The following is a 20,426-nucleotide window of genomic DNA, read 5'->3' as shown; positions in this document are numbered from 1 at the left end:
CTTCCTTCAGCCCCACTGAGTGTCGGCCAAACACTCCCCTTGTGGGCTCACCTCCCAGCTGCCTGCCTTATCTCATGCGAGCCTGCTCTTGCTCGCTCGCTCGCTCTCCTTCCTCACACCGGCTCTCTCCACCTGCTTCCTGTCTTCTCTCGCTACCTCCCGTTGTCTTTCTTTCCTTTCCTTTTTTCTTCCCTCTAGCTGACTTAGGCTTCTATATATCGAGAGGGCATAGCAGCTGTGGCAAATTAGCAGCCCCAGGAACAATCACGGATGTGGGCAGTCTCTCACCTGTGCACTTAGGTGAGAAACGCCCACACCGCGAATTGCCCTGAGGACCACTTCAGCCACACAACCACCACGCCCCCTCGCTAAGCCGCGATCGCGATTATTTTAAAACAGGCCTTTTGAACAGGAGCTGTGGACCTGCTATACCACAGGTACGCTCAGAGATATGCGGATGGATGAGCCTATGGTGTTGTAGAATAATGGACTATCTGTCAGACAGACTGCAGTCTGTGAGACTAAAGGACTGTGTTTCTGATATGAATATGAGCAACACTTGGGCACCACAAAGTACAGTCGTGTCTCCTTTACTCTGCAGAAATTTTCAGATGATTCTGCACTTATGAAGTGTATTGAAGGATGAATGATTGCATTACACTTGCATTTTATTTTTATACATTTTTGAATATCAGTAATGTTTGCTTGCTTTTGCACTAATAAAGAAAAAAAAATGTAATAAAAGAAAAAAGTGATTGCAGGAAAACAAAAAAGATTTTTTAAATAAAAGAAAGTACACCCTTCAAACAGATTAATAAGAACCCTGAATACTGAAAATGAACAATGGTTTCATTTTTAAAGAATAACAAAAAAAATACAGTGTGCGAAAAAAAAAAAATAAAAAAAAAAACTTTCTGAAATAAGAAGTCAAGCAAAATGACAAATTACAACATGCAAGCTTTCAAGGCAACTCAATTGTAATCTTTTTAGTTATCCAATAAAAGGTGTAATTTTGCTTGACTTCTCATTACATCCATAATGGCTACCAACAGTACAACATCCTAGTACTACAAGCTTTCTGAAAGAAATTTCTGAAAATGAAATTAACACAAGCCCAACAGTAGCTCTGTTAAAGTGCAACAGAGTGGCTTGAGAAGTGAAGCTGCACTAGTTTTTGTAACCAGAAATGGAAAATAACAATTTGATAATTGTGATTTGAGAGTCTAATTGTTAAGCACTGTAGACGTAGCTGATGAAAGGATGGTTCTTTCAGGCAGGGATTATGGTCAATTAAATCAGGCCTGACCCATCCCTTTCAGGCAGAGGCCATGAGTGATTAGAGCAGGTGCACATTACACACACACAGAAAAAGATGCTATTTGGTTCATAGAAAAGCACAGTCCAGAAAAAACATGGTTCAGATGTTAGTTTTCCATACCTGGCAAGTTTCATGAAAAGCTCACTGAATATCTAAAATGTGTGGGTATTAATAATGGTGAAAGACCATCTAAAAGCCAGAAGCTGTCTGGAAGAAGAAAGAAGCCATGCACTCTATCAAACTGGGTGTATAGGGTGGTCCAGATCTAATTATACAATTTTCATTAGGTTATAACTTAAGTTTATTACATAGAAAAATCACCCGTAAAATCCCGGACCATCGAGAAGTGTGCGAACTGACGACAAGAAGAATCGTCTTCGTGCCGAAATGGAATCGTCCCTGCATAAATCAAAGTCATCCAGACGATCTGGATCTGCATAATTAGATCTGGACCACCCTGTACTCATCAGCATTCCCCACTGAAGAACTGGATGATGATTGTACTGCTCAAATGGTTTCTCTTTGGCCTGGATACATATGTATAAATGATTGTAAGATTACATACTGGGAGTGAAAGCTGCATTTTAAAATAAGTCAAATATATACATAAAGTTAGGTCCATAAATATTTGGACAGAGACAACTTTTTTCTAATTTTGGTTCTGTACATTACTACCACAATGAATTTTAAATGAAACAACTCAGATGCAGATGAAGTACAGACTTTCAGCTTTAATTCAGTGGGGTGAACAAAACAATTGCATAAAAATGTGAGGCAACTAAAGCATTTTTTAACACAATCCCTTCATTTCAGGGGCTCAAAAGTAATTGGACAAATTAAATAACTGGAAAAAAAATGTTCATTTCTAATACTTGGTTGAAAACCCTTTGCTGGCAATGACAGCCTGAAGTCTTGAACTCATGGACATCACCAGATGCTGGGTTTCCTTCTTTTTAATGCTCTGCCAGGCCTTTACTACCAATGGCTTTCAGTTGCTGTTTGTTTGTGGGCCTTTCTGTCTGATGTTTAGTCTTCAACAAGTGAAATGCATGCTCAATTGGGTTAAGATCAGGTGACTGACTTGGCCATTCAAGAATTTTCTACTTCCTTGCTTTAATAAACTCCTGGCTTGCTTTGGCTGTTATGTTTTGGGTCATTGTCCATCTGTATCATGAAACACCGTCCAATCAATTTGACTGCATTTAGCTGGATTTGAGCAGACAGTATGTCTCTGAACACCTCAGCTGCTTCTGTCCTGTGTCATATCATCAATAAACACTAGTGTCCCAGTGCCACTGGCAGCCATGCACGCCCAAGCCATCACACTGCCTCCACCGTGTTTTACAGATGATGTGGTATGCTTTGGATAATGAGCTGTTCCACGCCTTCTCCATACTTTTTTCTTGCCATCATTCTGGTAGAGGTTGACCTTGGTTTCATCTGTCCAAAGAATGTTTTTCCAGAACTGTGCTGGCTTTTTTAGATGTTCTTTAGCAAAGTCCAATCTAGCCTTTCTATTCTTGAGGCTTATGAGTGGCTTGCACCTTGCAGTGCACCCTCTGTATTTACTTTCATGCAGTCTTCTCTTTATGGTAGACTTGGATATCGATACGCCTACCCCCCGGAAGAGTGTTGTTCACTTGGTTGGCTGTTGTGAAGGGGTTTCTCTTCACCATGGAAATGATTCTGTGATCATTCATCACTGTCGTCTTCCATGGACGTCCAGGTCTTTTTGCGTTGCTGAGTTCAGCAGTGTTTGCTTTCTTTCTCAGGATGTACCAAAGTGTAGATTTTGCCACTCGTAATATTGTAGCAATTTCTCGGATGGGTTTTTTCTGTTTTTGCAGCTTAAGGATGGCTTCTTTCACCTGCATGGAGAGCTCCTTTGACCGCATGTTGTCTGTTCACAGCAAAATCTTCCACATGCAAGCACCACACCTCAAATCAACTCCAGGCCTTTTATCTGCTTAATTGATAATGACATAACGACGGACTTGCCCACACCTGCCCATGAAATAGCCTTTGAGCCAATTGTCCAATTACTTTTGAGCCCCTGAAATGAAGGGATTGCGTTAAACAAATGCTTTAGTTGCCTCACATTTTTATGCAATCGTTTTGTTCACCCCACTGAATTAAAGCTGAAAGTCTGCACTTCAACTGCATCCAAGTTGTTTCATTTAAAATTCATTGTGGTAATGTACAGAACCAAAATTAGAAAAAAGTTGTCTCTGTCCAAATATTTATGAACTTAACTGTATATATACACACACATCTTTTTTTTGTAACATATTTCTCTTGTCTGATTATTTTCGCAATGGTTACTGAAGGTGTATATATACAGGTTAAATTATATTTAGAATTTCAATAAAGAACAATCTCAGGGAGCAAGCTCCCCCTGCTGGAGACAATTGGTGACAAGGATGGGATGCAGCTTCATACTGAGACACTTGCTCTAACGTTAGCTTATGCGGGACCAGCCACTAAATAGGGGTTGTAGTCTATGGACACCTGTGGCGGAGAGAATCTACTAAAATTGTACATTGGCAAGACCTAAGCAAAGTTTAAAATGTCGGGATGAAGTGTAGCGAGCAGTAAGAGAAATACTGCTTTTGATTCCTAGAAATTTGATTCTGTTCATCTGGACAAAGTTTTTAAGTGGGAGAAATATTTGCAGCCATTCCTCAACCCTCTATGAATGGTTCACACGTCTACTAATCAGTGGACAATTTGCATATCACTGATCAACTGGCCCTTTGTCAATGGTGCTAGTCTCTGTGATTAAGCAAAGGTACTGTTTATAAGGTTGGGGAAACCTGCAGTCAATTGAGACTGAGGAAGAGACTTGGATAAGTCTCAAAATATTTCTCCCACTTAAAAACTGCATGTGACATCCATAATAACATAAATCTTAGTTCAGCAACAGTGCTACTCCCACTTATTGGTTTTAATCTTGCATCTGGAGCTAATTTCCTTAATTATCTGACAAGCCGTATAAATCTGGCAGCACTCCTAATTACGTTCCAAGGTGGAAAGCTGCTCTAAGGTGACTGAAGCCCTGTGACAGCAGGCTGTTCTGATGAAGGCCAAAGAAATAACCCTTTAAGCCACTGCAAGAGAAGTAGGTCATTCAAAGTCTGTGATTTCTAGAATACTGCAGTTTTACAATGACATTAATTCATTCAAGTCCTCCAAAAATGCTGGCCGGCCATGTAAGACATATGCACAAGAAGACCGGATAATGCGGAGACTGACAATTGGGAATTGGTTCAACACTGGAGCTGGAATTGCTTCCCAGTTCAGCACTGAACAGGGTAAGGACCTGTCTCGGCATACAATGTCTAACTGTTTAAGACAATTTGGAAAAACCCACTCTGCAATGGGGTGGTTTCTTTTCTCATCAACAGAAAGAATCAAAAGGCTAGACTAATCTTTGCTGAGGAGCATGTTGTGTGGACAGAGGAGAACTGGTCCAGAGCTCACTTTAGTGATGAGAGCAAGTTTAATTTATTTGGGTCTGGTGAAAAACATTACATTTCGCATCAAACAGAGAGAAGACTGAACCTGAAGTGATTAAAAAAAAAATTAAATTTGGAGGAGGAAGCGTCATGGTTTGAGGGATATTTTCTGCAGCAGATGTCAGGCCTCTTACACAGCTATAAGGCAGGGTGACTGCAAATGTTTATCAGAACCTCCTTCAGCAACATGTGGTTCATTCTCTGCATTTCATGCAAGACAATGGCCCCTGCCACAATGCAAAATGGGTAAAGCAGTATCTTGAAACTAAAACTGAAATAATGAAGTTTCAACCTCAGAGTCCAGATCTAAACCCAACTGAGAATCTCTGAATGTCCCTGGTGACAAAGTTACAGCTAAGAAACCCTCAACAGTTACCTAACTGTGGAAGAGACTGGAAGAAGAGTGGACCAAGATCAACCACAGCAGTGCATGAAACAAGTGAGGGCCTCTACACTTCCTACTAATTATTGAAAGCTGAAACACCCCAACCATTTTAATTGTAACCTTCTTTTCTGCTACAACACTTTCCTGGCATTCCAACTACTCAGTAAATCACAGGGACACGTCTACTACACAATGTGATTTACCTTGCTAACTACTTACCACTTTAAGCTAATGGAGTTCAATGGCTTCTACTGATCTATATCAGTTCTCGCACACAGAACACAATGCAAGGTGATATTAATGTATAAGGTCATTAAATGCAGTAGTAATGCAAGATGTGGGTGTTTTGTTGGTGAAACATCAGATGTTTTATCTCATGATAAGTGATTACTGGAATTCACTTCAATATTTTCCATAATTTTTAAGCATCATCTAATTATATTCATAGTACTGGATTTTGGCTTATTAATTTTTCATGACTTTCCCAATTTTCCTGGACCCGAATGAACCTTGTTTATATTATTCAAACAGTAAAAACTCTAAAAATCCATTTAATAACCCGCTCATCCAGTCTGGCATCAAAGAAAGACAATGCCTCTCCTCATAGTCCTAGGTGCAAAACAAAAATCTAGCCAGGACAGACACAACCCCTAAAAAGAGTAAGTACTTCTCTACAAACTAACATCGCCAAACACAAGAGTAAAATCAAATCCTTAAGAATCTGAGGTCTCACAGGATTAACCTATGAATTCACAATGTACATGACAAATAAGTTCACAAGAAAAGAAGTTGTTACCGGCGCAACTCTGCAACTTCTTCTGCCTTCAGTTCTGCCAGCTTCTTCTCCATTTCCTCGTCATCGTCACCTGGTATTGCTTGCTTCTTGTCTCCCTCACTAGAGCTCAGTCTGCAGATAAACAGATAATGGTTAACACTTCATGATAACGGCAAATAAACACATACTTGATAACACAAGTAGTCAATCCTACCGAATTTCATTTTCCATTTCATTTGCTTTTTCCTTAACCCTCTTTGCAATGAACTTGCGCAGTTTTGTCCGCCAACTTAAAAGAGCTCTGAAGAGAGACAGAGAGAGGTATAATCTAAATCCGTGAAAGACTATTTAAATGGGGGAACAAACAAAACATGTTTTAGTTCAACTACCTAAGTTCTTTACGACCAAGGACCTTGATATCACGACAGCATTCCTTCACCTCCTGCGTGGTGGCAGGGTGGTTCTCCAATTGCTCATCATCAAATGTGATCTAGGACACAACCAGTAAATCATTAAAAAAGGGACAAAGGTGCCACAGTTTAGCCCTTCAATAGTTTTGGGTATCATTAAGATTTTATCAATTCCTGATTCTACTTATTCTTTGTGGTTCTTATGGATTCTCAGTTCCTATTCTAATATGGTTAAAAAAGTGGTCAAAATGTTCCAGTAAGAAAAAACTGTCTTTATTCTCTTTAAAGAGTCCAACTTAAAAAAGTTTAACAACAAAGTGAAACAAGCAATACAGTATTTCAAGATAAAAAATTAATAAAAAAACAAATTCTTCAACCTAAATATCACAAATATACAAAGTAAAAAGTGTGAGTGTGCATGTAACAATAAAAAGTCAACAGTTCTTGTTAAGAAAAATATAGCACATCAGCCTTTTCTGTCAGTAAGTATGACACTCAGGCATATGTCTCCAGCAGTGGATATGAACTCTTTCACTATGGGTAGAGGGAACCTACAATATGAAAAGGCCAGCTCAGTAAAGGACATGTAATTGTTTCACCAATGCTACAGCCAATTTTTTTGAGTTATCTTTGAGCACAGTTTATTCTTTTGTATGTGTGTCACCGATTTTAATTTTCGGATTCAGGTTTAAAGACAATCAGTCCAATACAGACATTTTAAAGAAGGACAAAGTCTTGAAGTGTCATAACGCAACCACTTGCAGCAGTTAGTTCGTCAAATAAAAAGGAGCGAAACAATGTGTGAATTAACTAAACAATCCAAGTTAATTTCCTGAATGTTTGTATTGTTTTCAGTGTAAGAATACACTTCAGCCTGTTTTAGCCTTAGTTTTAAGAAAGTTCATTTGAGTTTCTTTTAAGGTACAGTTTAAACTCAGGGCATTGTGCGACACCAGGTTCTTTGACTTCTGCATCGCGTTTGCACAGCTTTCATCTGATAGCTGAATGTCACATACTGACATCCTACACATGCATTCAAGCTTAATGAAGCGTAAACAATGGGGAAAAAGAGTAATTTCTAATTAACAAATAAAACACAATTATAAAATACTGATAAAAAAAGTTGAATATTCTTGTAACAAGCAAGAGAGATACTAAATAAATATGTGCATGAAAGTAGTGTATTAAAAATCTAAATTTACGTGAATTAATACATATGTGCAGAAAATCCACAATTCTTTACAAAATTTCAAGCCCTCATGAAAAGTTACTTAATATGTGCCCCACTTTCTCTTGTTGTATAAATCTATTCCAATGTATGTGAATATTTTAATTGACGATTAACTCTTGGTTAATTTATAAGGCTATACAAAAACATAGTCTGTTTCAAGACTTGTACTAACGATTGAAATGAACAAAATATACTGGATGGATTGCTGTCTGAAATAAAGTGCAGTGCAGACACACGGGTAACATATGTCAGGACAATGCACGTGCAGAAAAAGCTCCTTAATTTACTGTATTGTGAATGCAGTGTTACTGCTTTCCACTATATATAAATCATATGCATGCATGATTACCTTTAAGCAAATATTTCAGAAAAACACAGTAAGCATGATAATTAAAGTATGAAGCGGTGTACTAACAAATGGGAATTTATCTGCTGTTAATTGTAAAAACAGGTAACCATCCCATCCCTACCAGTTACATTATGTAACGTTTCCTGAGTGTTATGTGCTAGCGCTAGCTGAGGTCACCTAGGCTGTGAGACCGCAAGACAGGACCTTGTTTTAAATTAATGGTGTGGTGTAGTATTATTTTGACATGTTTGTTTTATAGCCACTCTTAAAAGAAATTATATAGCCACAATTACTGTACTTGCATAGCCACTTTTGAGAATTTTCTGTGGTCCACAGTTCGTAGCCTGGGTGCTGAGCAAAACAATTCAACACCCCATTTATGCATTATGTTGGCTATGCTACTGTCACAAAACAGGTCTAAGGGAAGAGGTGTGTCACTGCATCAGAGATGTTTATTAGACTAGTATAGTTAATTGAAAATGCGTGTGTAGGAACTGATAAGTCAAACCATAATTCAAAGGTCTTTTAGATTTCCTCATTCTTAGAAATTCAGAACAAGTTCTAATTTGGAACTGGTTGTCGAGATCCAACCCCACCCTACATTCAATTTTGTATTCCACATTGGCCTGCCACTCACCTCGCTTGCTTTGGCTAAAAACTCCACTGCATTTTCTGATTTGATAAACTCTGCAACAGTGAAACGATGATAAAGCGTGAAGTCACCATCAGCATAGCCCTCTGCCTGAAAAATTAGAATAGTAGAGTGAAACCCACAGCAAAACAGGGCTGTGTTCTTTCAGTTCTGTAGCTAGGGCAACATTTAGCAGTCATTACAACAAGTGGGAAGCCCAACAATTATTCTCCACACAATTCACACAAGCAAAGTGTATATCAAATACTCACCTTTGGTTTGCGGACAGGTACTAATTCCCTGACAGTTTTCACCTGTACTTCCACTTCCTTGAAGGCATGCTTGGGATCGAAAAACTTACTGTCAATTTTATCTGGAGCAAGGTAACCTATAGAATAAGCAAACACAATGAGCAGAATTAATGTTTAAACTTTTTCTTGGTGTTGATCTACAGAAAGTAGTAGCTAATCAGGGACTCCATAAATTAAGACTTAGGCTACATCTACACTATTATGTTTTTATTTTTATACAAAAACAATCTCCGTCCACAATGGCATTGTTTACAAAAGTATTCCTGTCCATATTAAAACACATATGACAGTGACAAATAAGTGTGAACTGCCATCAAACTCCTTGAAGGGACTGTGAAGAGAAAAAATTCATGTGAAAAAAAAAAAAAAAAAAAGATTCTTGCATGATTTACAGTATGCACATTCTAAACTATTAGCACATGCAGGACTCAAAGCATGTTCACACCATAGAAAAAAGAAAAATTCTTTAAGGAACGGGAGTGAAATGCCCTGTGTCATGTTAATTCGCTTATTACAGCTGTAAGTAACAATCTTCAGAAATGACGACAATTATCTTCTCATTAGATAAAATCAAAGTAAATGTAAAAAAAAAAAAAAAAAAACTGTTTAGCTCTATGTTCATTCATGAGATAATTGATTATAAACAGTCCACAGCAAATCAGAGAGCATTTAGTACCAAAGAACATTTGTAAACTAACTCAGGTCAAATCAATAAAAAAATATTGTGCTTCTATATTACTGCTTTACTTCATTGTACTTCCTTGTCTCTCTCTGTCCTGTCATAATTGTGAGCTGGGCTGCATTCTACACCCGTCCAAATCGTTAAGTGCCCTGTTATTAATTTTGCTGTGGAGGGTGCTCCTCCTTAATGTGATGATTATGTATACAGTGGGTATAAAAAAGAGTTACACCCTTCAAAATATTCCCCCTTTTTTTGTCTTTACTGCCTTAAATGAAAACACACACAAAAAATATTTCTTCTAAGTTTTACTTACTCAATACAACCTACAACATCCCAGTGAAAGATATCAAAGCTACAGTTCAGAAAAATTATAAAAAAAATCAAAAACAAGTCATACTGAGATTAATAAAGGATCTCTCCCCAATGTCAATATTTTGTTGAACCACTTTTTGCTTTAATGAGAGCCATAAGTCTGTTGGGATACACTCAGTTTTGCACATCTAGATTGAATAATATTTGCCCACTCTTGGGCAAAATTGGATGGTGAGTGTTGGTGGACTGCTATCTTCAAATCTTTCCACAGATTTTCAGTGGGATTTAGGTCTGGGCTCTGACTGGGCCATTAGGACATTCACTTTTTTCTCCTTCAGTCAGCGTGTGGTCAATTTTGCTGTGTGCTTCAGGTCGTTGTGTTGAAAGGTGAACATTCTGCCCATCTTCAAATTTCTGGCAGAGGGTAGCAGTTTTTCCTCAAGAATTTGACGGTATTTTGCCCCATCCATTTTTCCTTTTACCCGAACAACAGCCCCAGGCCCTGCGGCAGAGAAACACCCCCACAACAGGATGCTGCCACCTCCATGCTTTACTGCAGGTATTGTGTGTTGTGGATGGTGAGCTGCATTGGATTTCCGCCAGGTGTACCGTTTGGTATTGAGGCCAAATAGTTCGATTTTGGTCTCATCTGACCATAAGACCTTTTTCTACTTGGCATCAGAATCTTCAAGGTGCATTCTGCAAAAGCTTAAACGAGCCTTAATGTGTCCTTTCTTGAGAAGTGGCTTTTTCCTTGCGACTCTCCCGAACAAGCCACCATTGTGGAACGCTTGTGAAATTGTTATCACACTGTTTGGCATAAAATCCTGTAACTACTTCAAAGTGGCCATTGGCCCCTTGGTAGCCTCTCTTACCAGTTTCCTCCTTGCACTTCCATCCAGTTTGGAGGGACAGCTGGATCCAGGGAGGGTCCTGGTAGTACCAAACACTTGCCACATCTTTATTATGGACTTTACTGTGCTCCTTGGGATTGATAAAGCCTTTGATATTTTTTGTGCCCATCTCCTGCCTTATGTCTGTCCACAACTCTATCCCCAAGATCTTTTGAAAGTGGCTTGCCACCCATAGCCAGTTGTTTGCTGTCAGTTGAACTACCAAGCAAGGGAATGCTCAAGAACAGCTGTTTTTATGCTTCACTAATCACACTGATTACAATTGATCACAGGTGGAAGCCAGTAACCATGGTCTGCAATAGAAATGGTTGTTACTTACACCTGATTGAGTTTATAAATATTGTTTAGGAGGGGGGTGATCCTTTATTAATCTCAGTATTTAGTTTTTTATTTTTTAAATTCTTCTGAGCTGTAGTTGTGATATTTTTCACTTGGATGTTATAGATTGCATTGAGTAAGAAAAGCTGGAAAAAATTTTGGTTTGTGTGTTTTCATTTAAGGCTGTAAAGCAAAAAAAAGGGAATATTTCGAAATTGGGTGATTCTTTTCTATACCCACTGTAAGTAATAAATGTTGATTAGAAACTGAGATATTTACACTCTGTACTTCATGAGGCTTGGAATTTTTCACTACAATGATAATGCTGCTGCCCATGGTATTTATTGGAAAATTGTAATGACCAGTCAATAATTTGCCTTTTATGTATTCATGCAGCATTCAAATTTAACAAAACACAATTTAAATGCATACAGGTAAGCAACACCTCAAGCACCATGGAAAGCAACTCTTCTATGCCCGCTATGTTGGAAAATGTATTTCTCCCGTGAAGGGTGACTGACCAGACAGGGAATGAGCCATTGTAATGAGCAGAGTCCTATCAGGGAAGGGCCGCAAAATAAGCAATTAGAGTGTTGTTTTCAGAAAAAACACTTTTACAGCTGTCCACAATAAAATACTGACACTGTTTTCAGAAGTATATGGCTCTGGAGAGTAATTTTAAAAGTCGTTCATTTTCAGGGACTGAAAACGACGGGGTAATGTGAGTGAAAGATGCATTTTTTATGTATATAAACTACAATGTCTTTGTAACTTCCAGAATTTTTGCAAGGGAGGCAAGTATGTCAATGTCTTCTTCAGTAAGTCCCTGGCATACTTTTATTAGGCTATAAGCCCCAATGTACCAATACACCCTCTGAAGCACAGCTGAAGTACGGGAGCACACACAGGAGTAGTGCCACTGTTTATGTAACTAACTACTGAAAAGTTAGAGCACCTTATGTTGTATACAAAATGTGATAAAACAAATTTTAAAATAGCTCATCCACATTACTAACCGAGAATGATAAACCGGATGGACGCAGGGACATCCGGCAATGGGCCGTGGACGCAAAAGACGTACTGCGCAGGCGCCCCACAAATCCCCCCCCCCCGCAAGCAACGGGAACCGGATGGAATGCAACCTAAAATAAAAAATGAACGACCACCCACAGAAAAAAGGAGTCAGACCACAGAAAAAAGGAGTCAGATGCCGGCGCTGTGCACGAAACCCATTGCACACGAAACGGGACACACACAAAGAGGAGGATTCAACAAGCCCCTACCACACAAAAAAAAAGAAGCCGCGAGCACCACACAAAACCCATTGGACACAAAATGGGACAGACTACGGACATAGCACATGAAACGTACACAAAAACGACGATTCAGACCCACGACCACACTAACATAAATAACAAATGACACACAAAGCCCCATTTCTAAATGAACCGTCCCTATTAAACATACGTCATCTCAACACGTTCACACTATGCAGCATAGGTGGATCTCATTACAATGTGGCACTATTAACCGTTCAACCGCAGAAAAGGCTCCATATTAACAGTGAGTGCGATCCTCCTTATTACTTATCCATATTTCTCACGCTGAAGAACAAACAAGTCATGAATTCACGATCACGGGTACAACATGAACGTAGACGCATGCAGCGCGCGTCTCACAGTGCTGCATCGATACAGGCACGGGTTCAAAACAAAACACCTCCCGTCTCAGACATACAGAAACGACAGCGAAGGGACAAAATAAATAAACGCAGACGTCTACACCGCGCATCTGGAATGCCGGAAAACAAGCAGGCAAGGCTCCAAAAAGAGAAAGCTCAACTGACCTACATACAAAAACGGACAAGGCTCAATACAAACAATGCACGCCGTAAACTACAACGGGCTACTCACACAGCACAGGCAAATCGATTACAGCTCCAAAACAACACGTCCCAAATACTGGACATACAACGACGCGCCTCTCAAACGGCACAAGCAAAACATACAGGTCACGGACATCAACGACAGAAACCTGCTAAACGCTTACGCCAGTTAGCTGACAACGCATTCAATAATGAGTCCACTATTCAGGAAAATTCATTCGGATTAATGAATGTCATTTGCAATCATTGTCATTCACTTAACTTCCCTGAAGAAACAACTGGCAATACAAGTAATACATTTACACGTTGTTGTCAAAAGGATCAAATTAGACTGGCTCCTTTACATTCATATCCTGAATATCTACAGAAGCTTCTAACTAACGATGTACCTGAAAGTAAAAACTTTATGAGCTGCATTAGATCCTACAAATCGGTATCCACTATGAACATGAACAGTAGCACTGCACGTGACACCCGTCTTGCAAAACTGTTAATTATTGATGAATGTACAATGGCATCCAGTCACTTACTCAACATTGCTTTCAAAAGATACAGTTAGTACAAAACATGCTATGTCCAGATCCAGATCATAACAATTGGTTATTACAACTGGGAGATGGTACACTCACCAATACAGATAGACTTCACCCAGATATTATTACAATTCCTCAAGCTTTTATCTGAGACAACTTAGTTACAGAGATATTTGGAACAGCAATCTCATTAGACCAAATGCCCCTTTTAACACAACGCACTATATTATGTCCAAAAAATATTAATGTGTAAAACATAAATACACAAGTCATTGCATTACTTCCTGGAGAGACACAACTCTTTCTAAGCTCTGACAAAGTTGACTCTGATCACGACAATGACCATCTTCATTGACCTTACAAGTTCTGACCTGGAATTACCTTTTACACTTAAACGGCGTTTACAAAGAAATTTTCCAAAAAACCTTTACACTGTGCCACACACTTTATTGTTTGCTTTCTATATGCATCATCTACACCTTCACACTATTCTACATCTCATTCATACATCACGCTCTTTGTCATTTCCCAACACCAGGGGTTGGCGAGCGAAGCGAGCAGGGGGCGGAGCCCCCTAGTAATAAAATAAAAGAAAGGAATGCACTACACCAGCACACTTTGCAGTGAGGGGTTAAAAATCGAGGGAGCAGCAGAGCTCTAATTCTAAAAAGTGCTGAATGAACAACAAGAATTGGACTGTCCCAGAAGTTAAAATAATTGAAAATCCCTGTCTTAACATGTTAAACATTTAACTGACTAAAAAAAAAAACATTTTAACCTTTAGAAAAAACAAATGTCCTACTTCAAATGACAGGTTTATACTTATTAATGTTTCCATAATTTAGAAATAAGATACCTCTCATAATTCTTTGTAATAACTCTCATGTCAGGCCATCAAGTGTTTGTCTAAATTGGTTGCATTAGCCTCTTTAGTTGGTATTGTGTATTAGCAAATCTTGCATACAGGCTTGCATTTATCTGTGGTTTCCCGCACCCATTTGCAATAAAGCCAAAGTATTCCCAGAAGCCACTCCGGCTGCCCTCACTGTAAATTAAGCATGCTGATGAAGACTTGATGGCACTGAATTTACCATCAAGTGGGTGGAAACGGTGCTGCAAATCCAGTCATGCCAATTGATAGTCTAGGAGGCTTAACTGTCAAAAGCCAGTGCGAACTGGAAGAGCATTCATAATGCATGCTGTGGAATCGATACCATTTAAAAAAAAAGTCAGTTTTGAAGTAAATGTTTAAAATAGGTACTTATTACGGCAGAACTGGAATCAAAAGAAACAAAGACAGACTACAAGGAAAATCCCTTCAATTTAATATTTACTATGTGTTTGTGTATCTGGGCATCAGTCTGTTTGCTAGGGTTAGGAAGAAAAAAGTAAAAATAGACAAAACATATAGAAGAAGAATAAAAATAAATAAATGAAAATAAAAATGCCAAATAAGGGTCTAAAAAAGAAAACGAGTCTTACCTGTCTATTCTGTTATCTGACATTATATGCCGGCAATAGCAGCATGGTAGCGACTACTCAAACAACGTCAATAAGGTTTATAGCTGTAATGCTAATGACAGATAGGTTTGCGTGGTGGGCAATGGATGAGCAAAAATAAAAATAAATCAATTTATATATCATGACACCAAAACCAGACACAGTTAAACTAGAGTTGCTAAACAGGCCAATGTTAAAAAATGTGCAGCACACCGGGGAAAGGACTATGGCAACAGTTATGAAGATGGCAGTAAAGTCTCACAAAAAGCATATGAGGTACAAAAAAATATCAGCACAAATTGTCCTTAAACTTAAGTGGCTCAATTTTTGACCAAAGAAGGAGTAAACACTGCAAGCATAAATTCAGAAATACCTTTTGGTGCATAATTGGCAATCAGGATGATATGATTGCATAAATTAACAAAAAAAAAAAAAAAAAAAGCTGCCAAACAGAGAGGCCAAAAAGATGAGCAAATCTAAATGTACTACTAATGGATGCTTTATAAAAAGCACAGGATACAACAGAATCATTCAAAAGCGGTAAATGTTAAAAGCATCCTGCTCAATTTGTTTTTCCATTGGTATATTAGAAAACATTGTCTATCACTGAATAATTTGAAGGGAAATTCAAACAGCCTTTATTTTGTGTAAACTAGTGCAGTCACAAGGAGCCATTCACAAAGTTTAGTTTATGACCATTGCTTGAAGTTTAGTTTAGAATTATGAATATCTTGCATTTCATTTACAGATTTCAGTTAAACTAAATAAGTTAGGAAACAAATATCCTGGCTCTTTGAAGTCAAAAACTGAAATAAATGGCTACTATTAATACTTAATGTAATACAGTAATCCCTCCTCCATCGCGGGGGTTGCGTTCCAGAGCCACCCGCGAAATAGGAAAATCCGCGAAGTAGAAACCATATGTTTATATGGTTATTTTTAGAATGTCATGCTTGGGTCACAGATTTGCGCAGAAACACAGGAGGTTGTAGAGAGACAGGAACGTTATTCAAACACTGCAAACAAACATTTGTCTCTTTTTCAAAAGTTTAAACTGTGCTCCATGACAAGACAGAGATGACAGTTCTGTCTCACAATTAAAAGAATGCAAACATATCTTCCTTTTCAAAGGAGTGCAAAGCAAGCAGTCAAAAAAAAAATCAATAGGGCTTTTTGGCTTTTAAGTATGCGAAGCACCGCCGGTACAAAGCTGTTGAAGGCGGCAGCTCGCACCCCCTCTGTCAGGAGCAGGAAGAGAGAGGAAGGAAGAGAGAGAGAGAGAGAGATAGAGCGAGATAGAGAGACAGATAAAAAAAATCAATACGTGCCCTTTGAGCTTTTAAGTATGCGAAGCTCCGTGCAGCATGTCCTTTCAGGAAGCAGCTGCACACAGCCCCCCTGCTCACACCCCCCTACGTCAGCGCAAGAGAGAGAGAGAGAGAGAGAAAGTAAGCTGGATAGCTTCTCAGCCATCTGCCAATAGCGTCCCTTGTATGAAATCAACTGGGCAAACCAACTGAGGAAGCATGCACCAGAAATTAAAAGACCTATTGTCCGCAGAAACCCGCGAAGCAGCGAAAAATCCGCGATATATATTTAAATATGCTTACATATAAAATCCGCGATGGAGTGAAGCCGCGAAAGGCGAAGCGCGATATAGCGAGGGATCACTGTATATTGCGATTTGCTGAACGTAATTAATACCATTACAGTGAAAAGATTGAATATTAGTAATGAGCATTATGTTTAACTTTGCAAAGTAATATCAGAGCTATGGCATGCCACAAAAATTTCATAACTCGTTTGAACAAATTATTAGCTCTCTATTCTTCTTGGTATGCAGTTTAATGAACTGGAACCAAAAGATTCCATTTCAGCCACAGTGGTCTTCCAACTATTTCCTCTTCACTGATTTTAACAAACGCCTCACAGTTCATTAAACTGCATGCCAGCAAAACCATATGGAGCTCCGTAATAAGAACTGGACTGCAAGTTTGAAAAATAATAATCAGTTTGAACAAATTAATACGGGCTTCATACTACTGAAATAAGAGTTGGGGAAAAAAAAATCCATTCGAACAAGTTGCATTATTCGTTCAAACTGATTTTTTTTTTGTTTTTTGCTTGACATCTACGGAACTCCATACCAACCACTTCACACAGAGAGAAAAAACTAATTTCTCAGGGCATTTAACTATGGGAGTTGGGTTGTAATTTGGCGCTCTCCTGTTGCTACGGCCTACCTGAGGGAGACAGAAAATGCATCATTTCTCCAAAGAACAAATTCAAGCATACCTAAAAGTTCAGTCATATTTGTTTGTACATTATTTTCTGAAATGGACTAACTCCCTGTTCACCAGTGCTCCAGGATGTACTGCATAAAAAACAATGTTTATTTTCTTCACAAAACGCACTCTGCCTGCAAGTATTGTGTGGTGTTATGTAAAGAATAAACAATGAGCAATACTAAGGCACACTGAGTCCCACTAGTGAAATGACTACAGTGATCCCTCGCTATATCGCGCTTCGCGGCTTCACTCTATCACGGATTTTACATGTAAGCATATTAAAATATATATCGCGGATTTTTTGCTGGTTCGCGGATTTCTGAGGACAACGGGTCTTTTAATTTATGGTACATGCTTCCTCAGTTGGTTTGCCCAGTTGATTTCATACAAGGGATGCTATTGGCAGATGGCTGAGAAGCTACCCAACTTACTTTTCTCTTTCTCTCTCTTGCTCTTTCTCTGATCCTGATGTAGGGGGTGTGAGCAGGGGGGCTGTTCGCACACCTAGACGATACGGACGCTCGTCTAAAAATGCTGAAAGATTATCTTTACGTTGCTACCTTCTGTGTGCAGCTGCTTAGTGAAGCTTCGCATACTTAAAAGCTCGAAGGGCACGTATTGATTTTTGCATGTTTGTTTTTCTCCGTCTCTCTCTATCTCTCTCTCTGCTCCTGACGGAGGGGGTGTGAGCTACCGCCTTCAACAGCTTTGTGCCACGGTGCTTCGCATACAGCCCTATTGATTTGTTTGCTTTCTCTGTCTTTATGACAGTCTCTGCTCCTGACAAGCACTCCTTTGAAGAGGAAGATATGTTTGCATTCTTTTAATTGTGAGACAGAACTGTCATCTTTGTCTTGTCATGGAGCACAGTTTAAACTTTTGAAAAAGAGACAAATGTTTGTTTGCAGTGTTTGAATAACGTTCCTGTCTCTCTACAACCTCCTGTGTTTCTGCGCAAATCTGTGACCCAAGCATGACAATATAAAAATAACCATATAAGAAAATCTGCGAAGTAGAAACCATGTTTATTTTGCGGGTGGCTCTGGAACGCAACCCCCGCGATGGAGGAGGGATTACTGTATATACTAAAAAATTAAACTCTTTATACATTATATGATTTTATTTGACTATCCATCACTTATAAACATTCATTTTTAAATAATATATCTGCAGTAGTCTTAGGCCGAGTTTATACTTCAAGTGACGAGTGTGCCTATGGATGCTACTGCTAAGCAAGCAGTGCACTGTTTATACTTGCGCGCATACTTTATGTAAATCTGTAGGATTCCACAAGGTAGCAGAGATATCATCTAGGTAAGAAAACAATGTATGGCTTCGCTGTGTTCCATTAAATTCCCGGGACACCTTGCCACAATATTTCTGAAAAGGATGAAGTTTAATGATTACATCCAGCAACGTGTAATCTAGGCACGTGCAGAAACAATCCCTGGATGGGGCTTCAACTCATTGCAAGATGAATGCAAGCACACACATACACTAGCTTCATTTTGGCATCACCAAAACCCTAAACCTGCATGTCCTTGGAAGGAAACTGGAGCACAGTGTGGAAACCCACCAGGAAACCATTCAAATTCCAGCCAGGGAACACCGGGGACATGACTCCCTACTGCAAGGCAACAGCGCTATTGCTCCACCGCCATGCTGCCCCTAAATGTGTAATTATTAACAGTATTGATTATTTAAATGAAGTTAATGATTTATCTGTATATTGTAACATACATGCTTTAACATATTTCATCATGAAAGCGATAAAGTATAAATCTAAGGATTCTAAATGTGCAGAGAGCTGGAATATCATATACTTAATGTGTTCTGTGTGGCAGTCACTGCCTGCCACTGCTGTCAGTGCAGAAGGAAGCCTCAGAAGCATGTACCGATTTACAATTGGATCGGTTTTTAAGATGATGTTTACAATGTTCTACTTTAATGACAAAATAAACTATGAGATTAAAGCTGAAATCTCCATTTTAATTATAAAGCAGAAATTTTTTTCTTTGTAACTCTAATACTCTTCCGTATATTCTGATGCTAAGTGCGTTTGAATTAAAATAACTAAATGGAGACAACATAAACAACCTGCACCTGACTTAAGGAGAGGGGGAAAAAAATCTTACATTTGTTTGATTTATAAGTTTTTGCTTATACCTAATAAATGTTTACAAAGTCTTGATTTTTGTACATTATACAGGTATATCAAACCATCTATGATGGCAAAATATAGCTCAAAATACTAATTAAATGGAGATGCAACACACATGAATAATATAGTAGACATTCAAGAAATTCACTGAGACCCCAGTTACCTTGACAGACAACGAAGATTTCTGCAGATTCATTTCTGGATGCTTGTGGCTTGGTGGCCTGAACCTTCTTAAAAAACTGTTGAAAGATCCAAAACAAAGGCTGGTAGTCTTTTGAACGAAAAACCTTTGTAATGAACCAGCCACCTTTAGAGAGAAACTCGCAGGATAACTTCAAAGCCATGAGGGAAAGATGAGCTGCGTGTATGAAAGAGACAGTCAGACAGGTTTCAAGTGTTTACAAAAGAATAACACCTGGTTGATAGGTACTTGATGAAAACAGTATAAAGAAGTAATCCTCTTACCTTGTGAATAAGCATCATGCTGCCAGCTTGCTCCAACATTGGGAGCTCCATCGTTCAGAACAACATCAACTTTCCAAGTCTTCAACTCTTTAATTAAGGCCTTAAAAAAATAACATTTTCTCAGTCTCAACTCTTTTGAATAATTCAAAATAATAGTGCTTCTAAAGAAAAAAAGACTACTGTTTTGGAATACATTTTTTCTTAATTAGGCAAGTAGGCATAACTTTTGATAAGTAATGGCTATGTGTTATATTAATATGTTAAAATGTAAGGGATTATAGAAGAGTCAGAGCAAAATAGACAGTAATAAAAACCAAAGTAAAACTTTAACTGGATGTCAGTCTATCATACACTTTGCACAAAAACATCCCAAGAAGCATTCACAGAGCAAAATGTATAAATGCCAATCAATCTAATAACATACAATCAGATTATAGCAGAAA

At 38.6% G+C, this 20,426-nt stretch overlaps 1 protein-coding gene across 1 annotated transcript in view; it reads right to left on the bottom strand.

Moving 5' to 3' along the window:
• Positions 1 to 20,426, bottom strand: part of ftsj3 (FtsJ RNA 2'-O-methyltransferase 3) — a 101,639-nt gene that overhangs the window by 22,449 nt on the left and 58,764 nt on the right. The window contains exons 5-11 of the mRNA XM_028794927.2: positions 19,984 to 20,083; positions 19,682 to 19,876; positions 8,887 to 9,002; positions 8,621 to 8,725; positions 6,383 to 6,483; positions 6,208 to 6,294; positions 6,015 to 6,125 (exon numbers count right to left, since the gene is read on the bottom strand). Coding sequence (XP_028650760.2) covers positions 6,015 to 6,125; positions 6,208 to 6,294; positions 6,383 to 6,483; positions 8,621 to 8,725; positions 8,887 to 9,002; positions 19,682 to 19,876; positions 19,984 to 20,083 — 815 coding nt within the window. The remainder of the gene's footprint in view (positions 1 to 6,014; positions 6,126 to 6,207; positions 6,295 to 6,382; positions 6,484 to 8,620; positions 8,726 to 8,886; positions 9,003 to 19,681; positions 19,877 to 19,983; positions 20,084 to 20,426) is intronic.

This window comes from Erpetoichthys calabaricus, chromosome 2 (genome assembly GCF_900747795.2).
Source record: "Erpetoichthys calabaricus chromosome 2, fErpCal1.3, whole genome shotgun sequence".
In the NCBI taxonomy this organism is placed as follows: Eukaryota; Metazoa; Chordata; class Cladistia; order Polypteriformes; family Polypteridae; genus Erpetoichthys; species Erpetoichthys calabaricus.
This window is presented reverse-complemented; position numbering and strand designations above follow the sequence as displayed.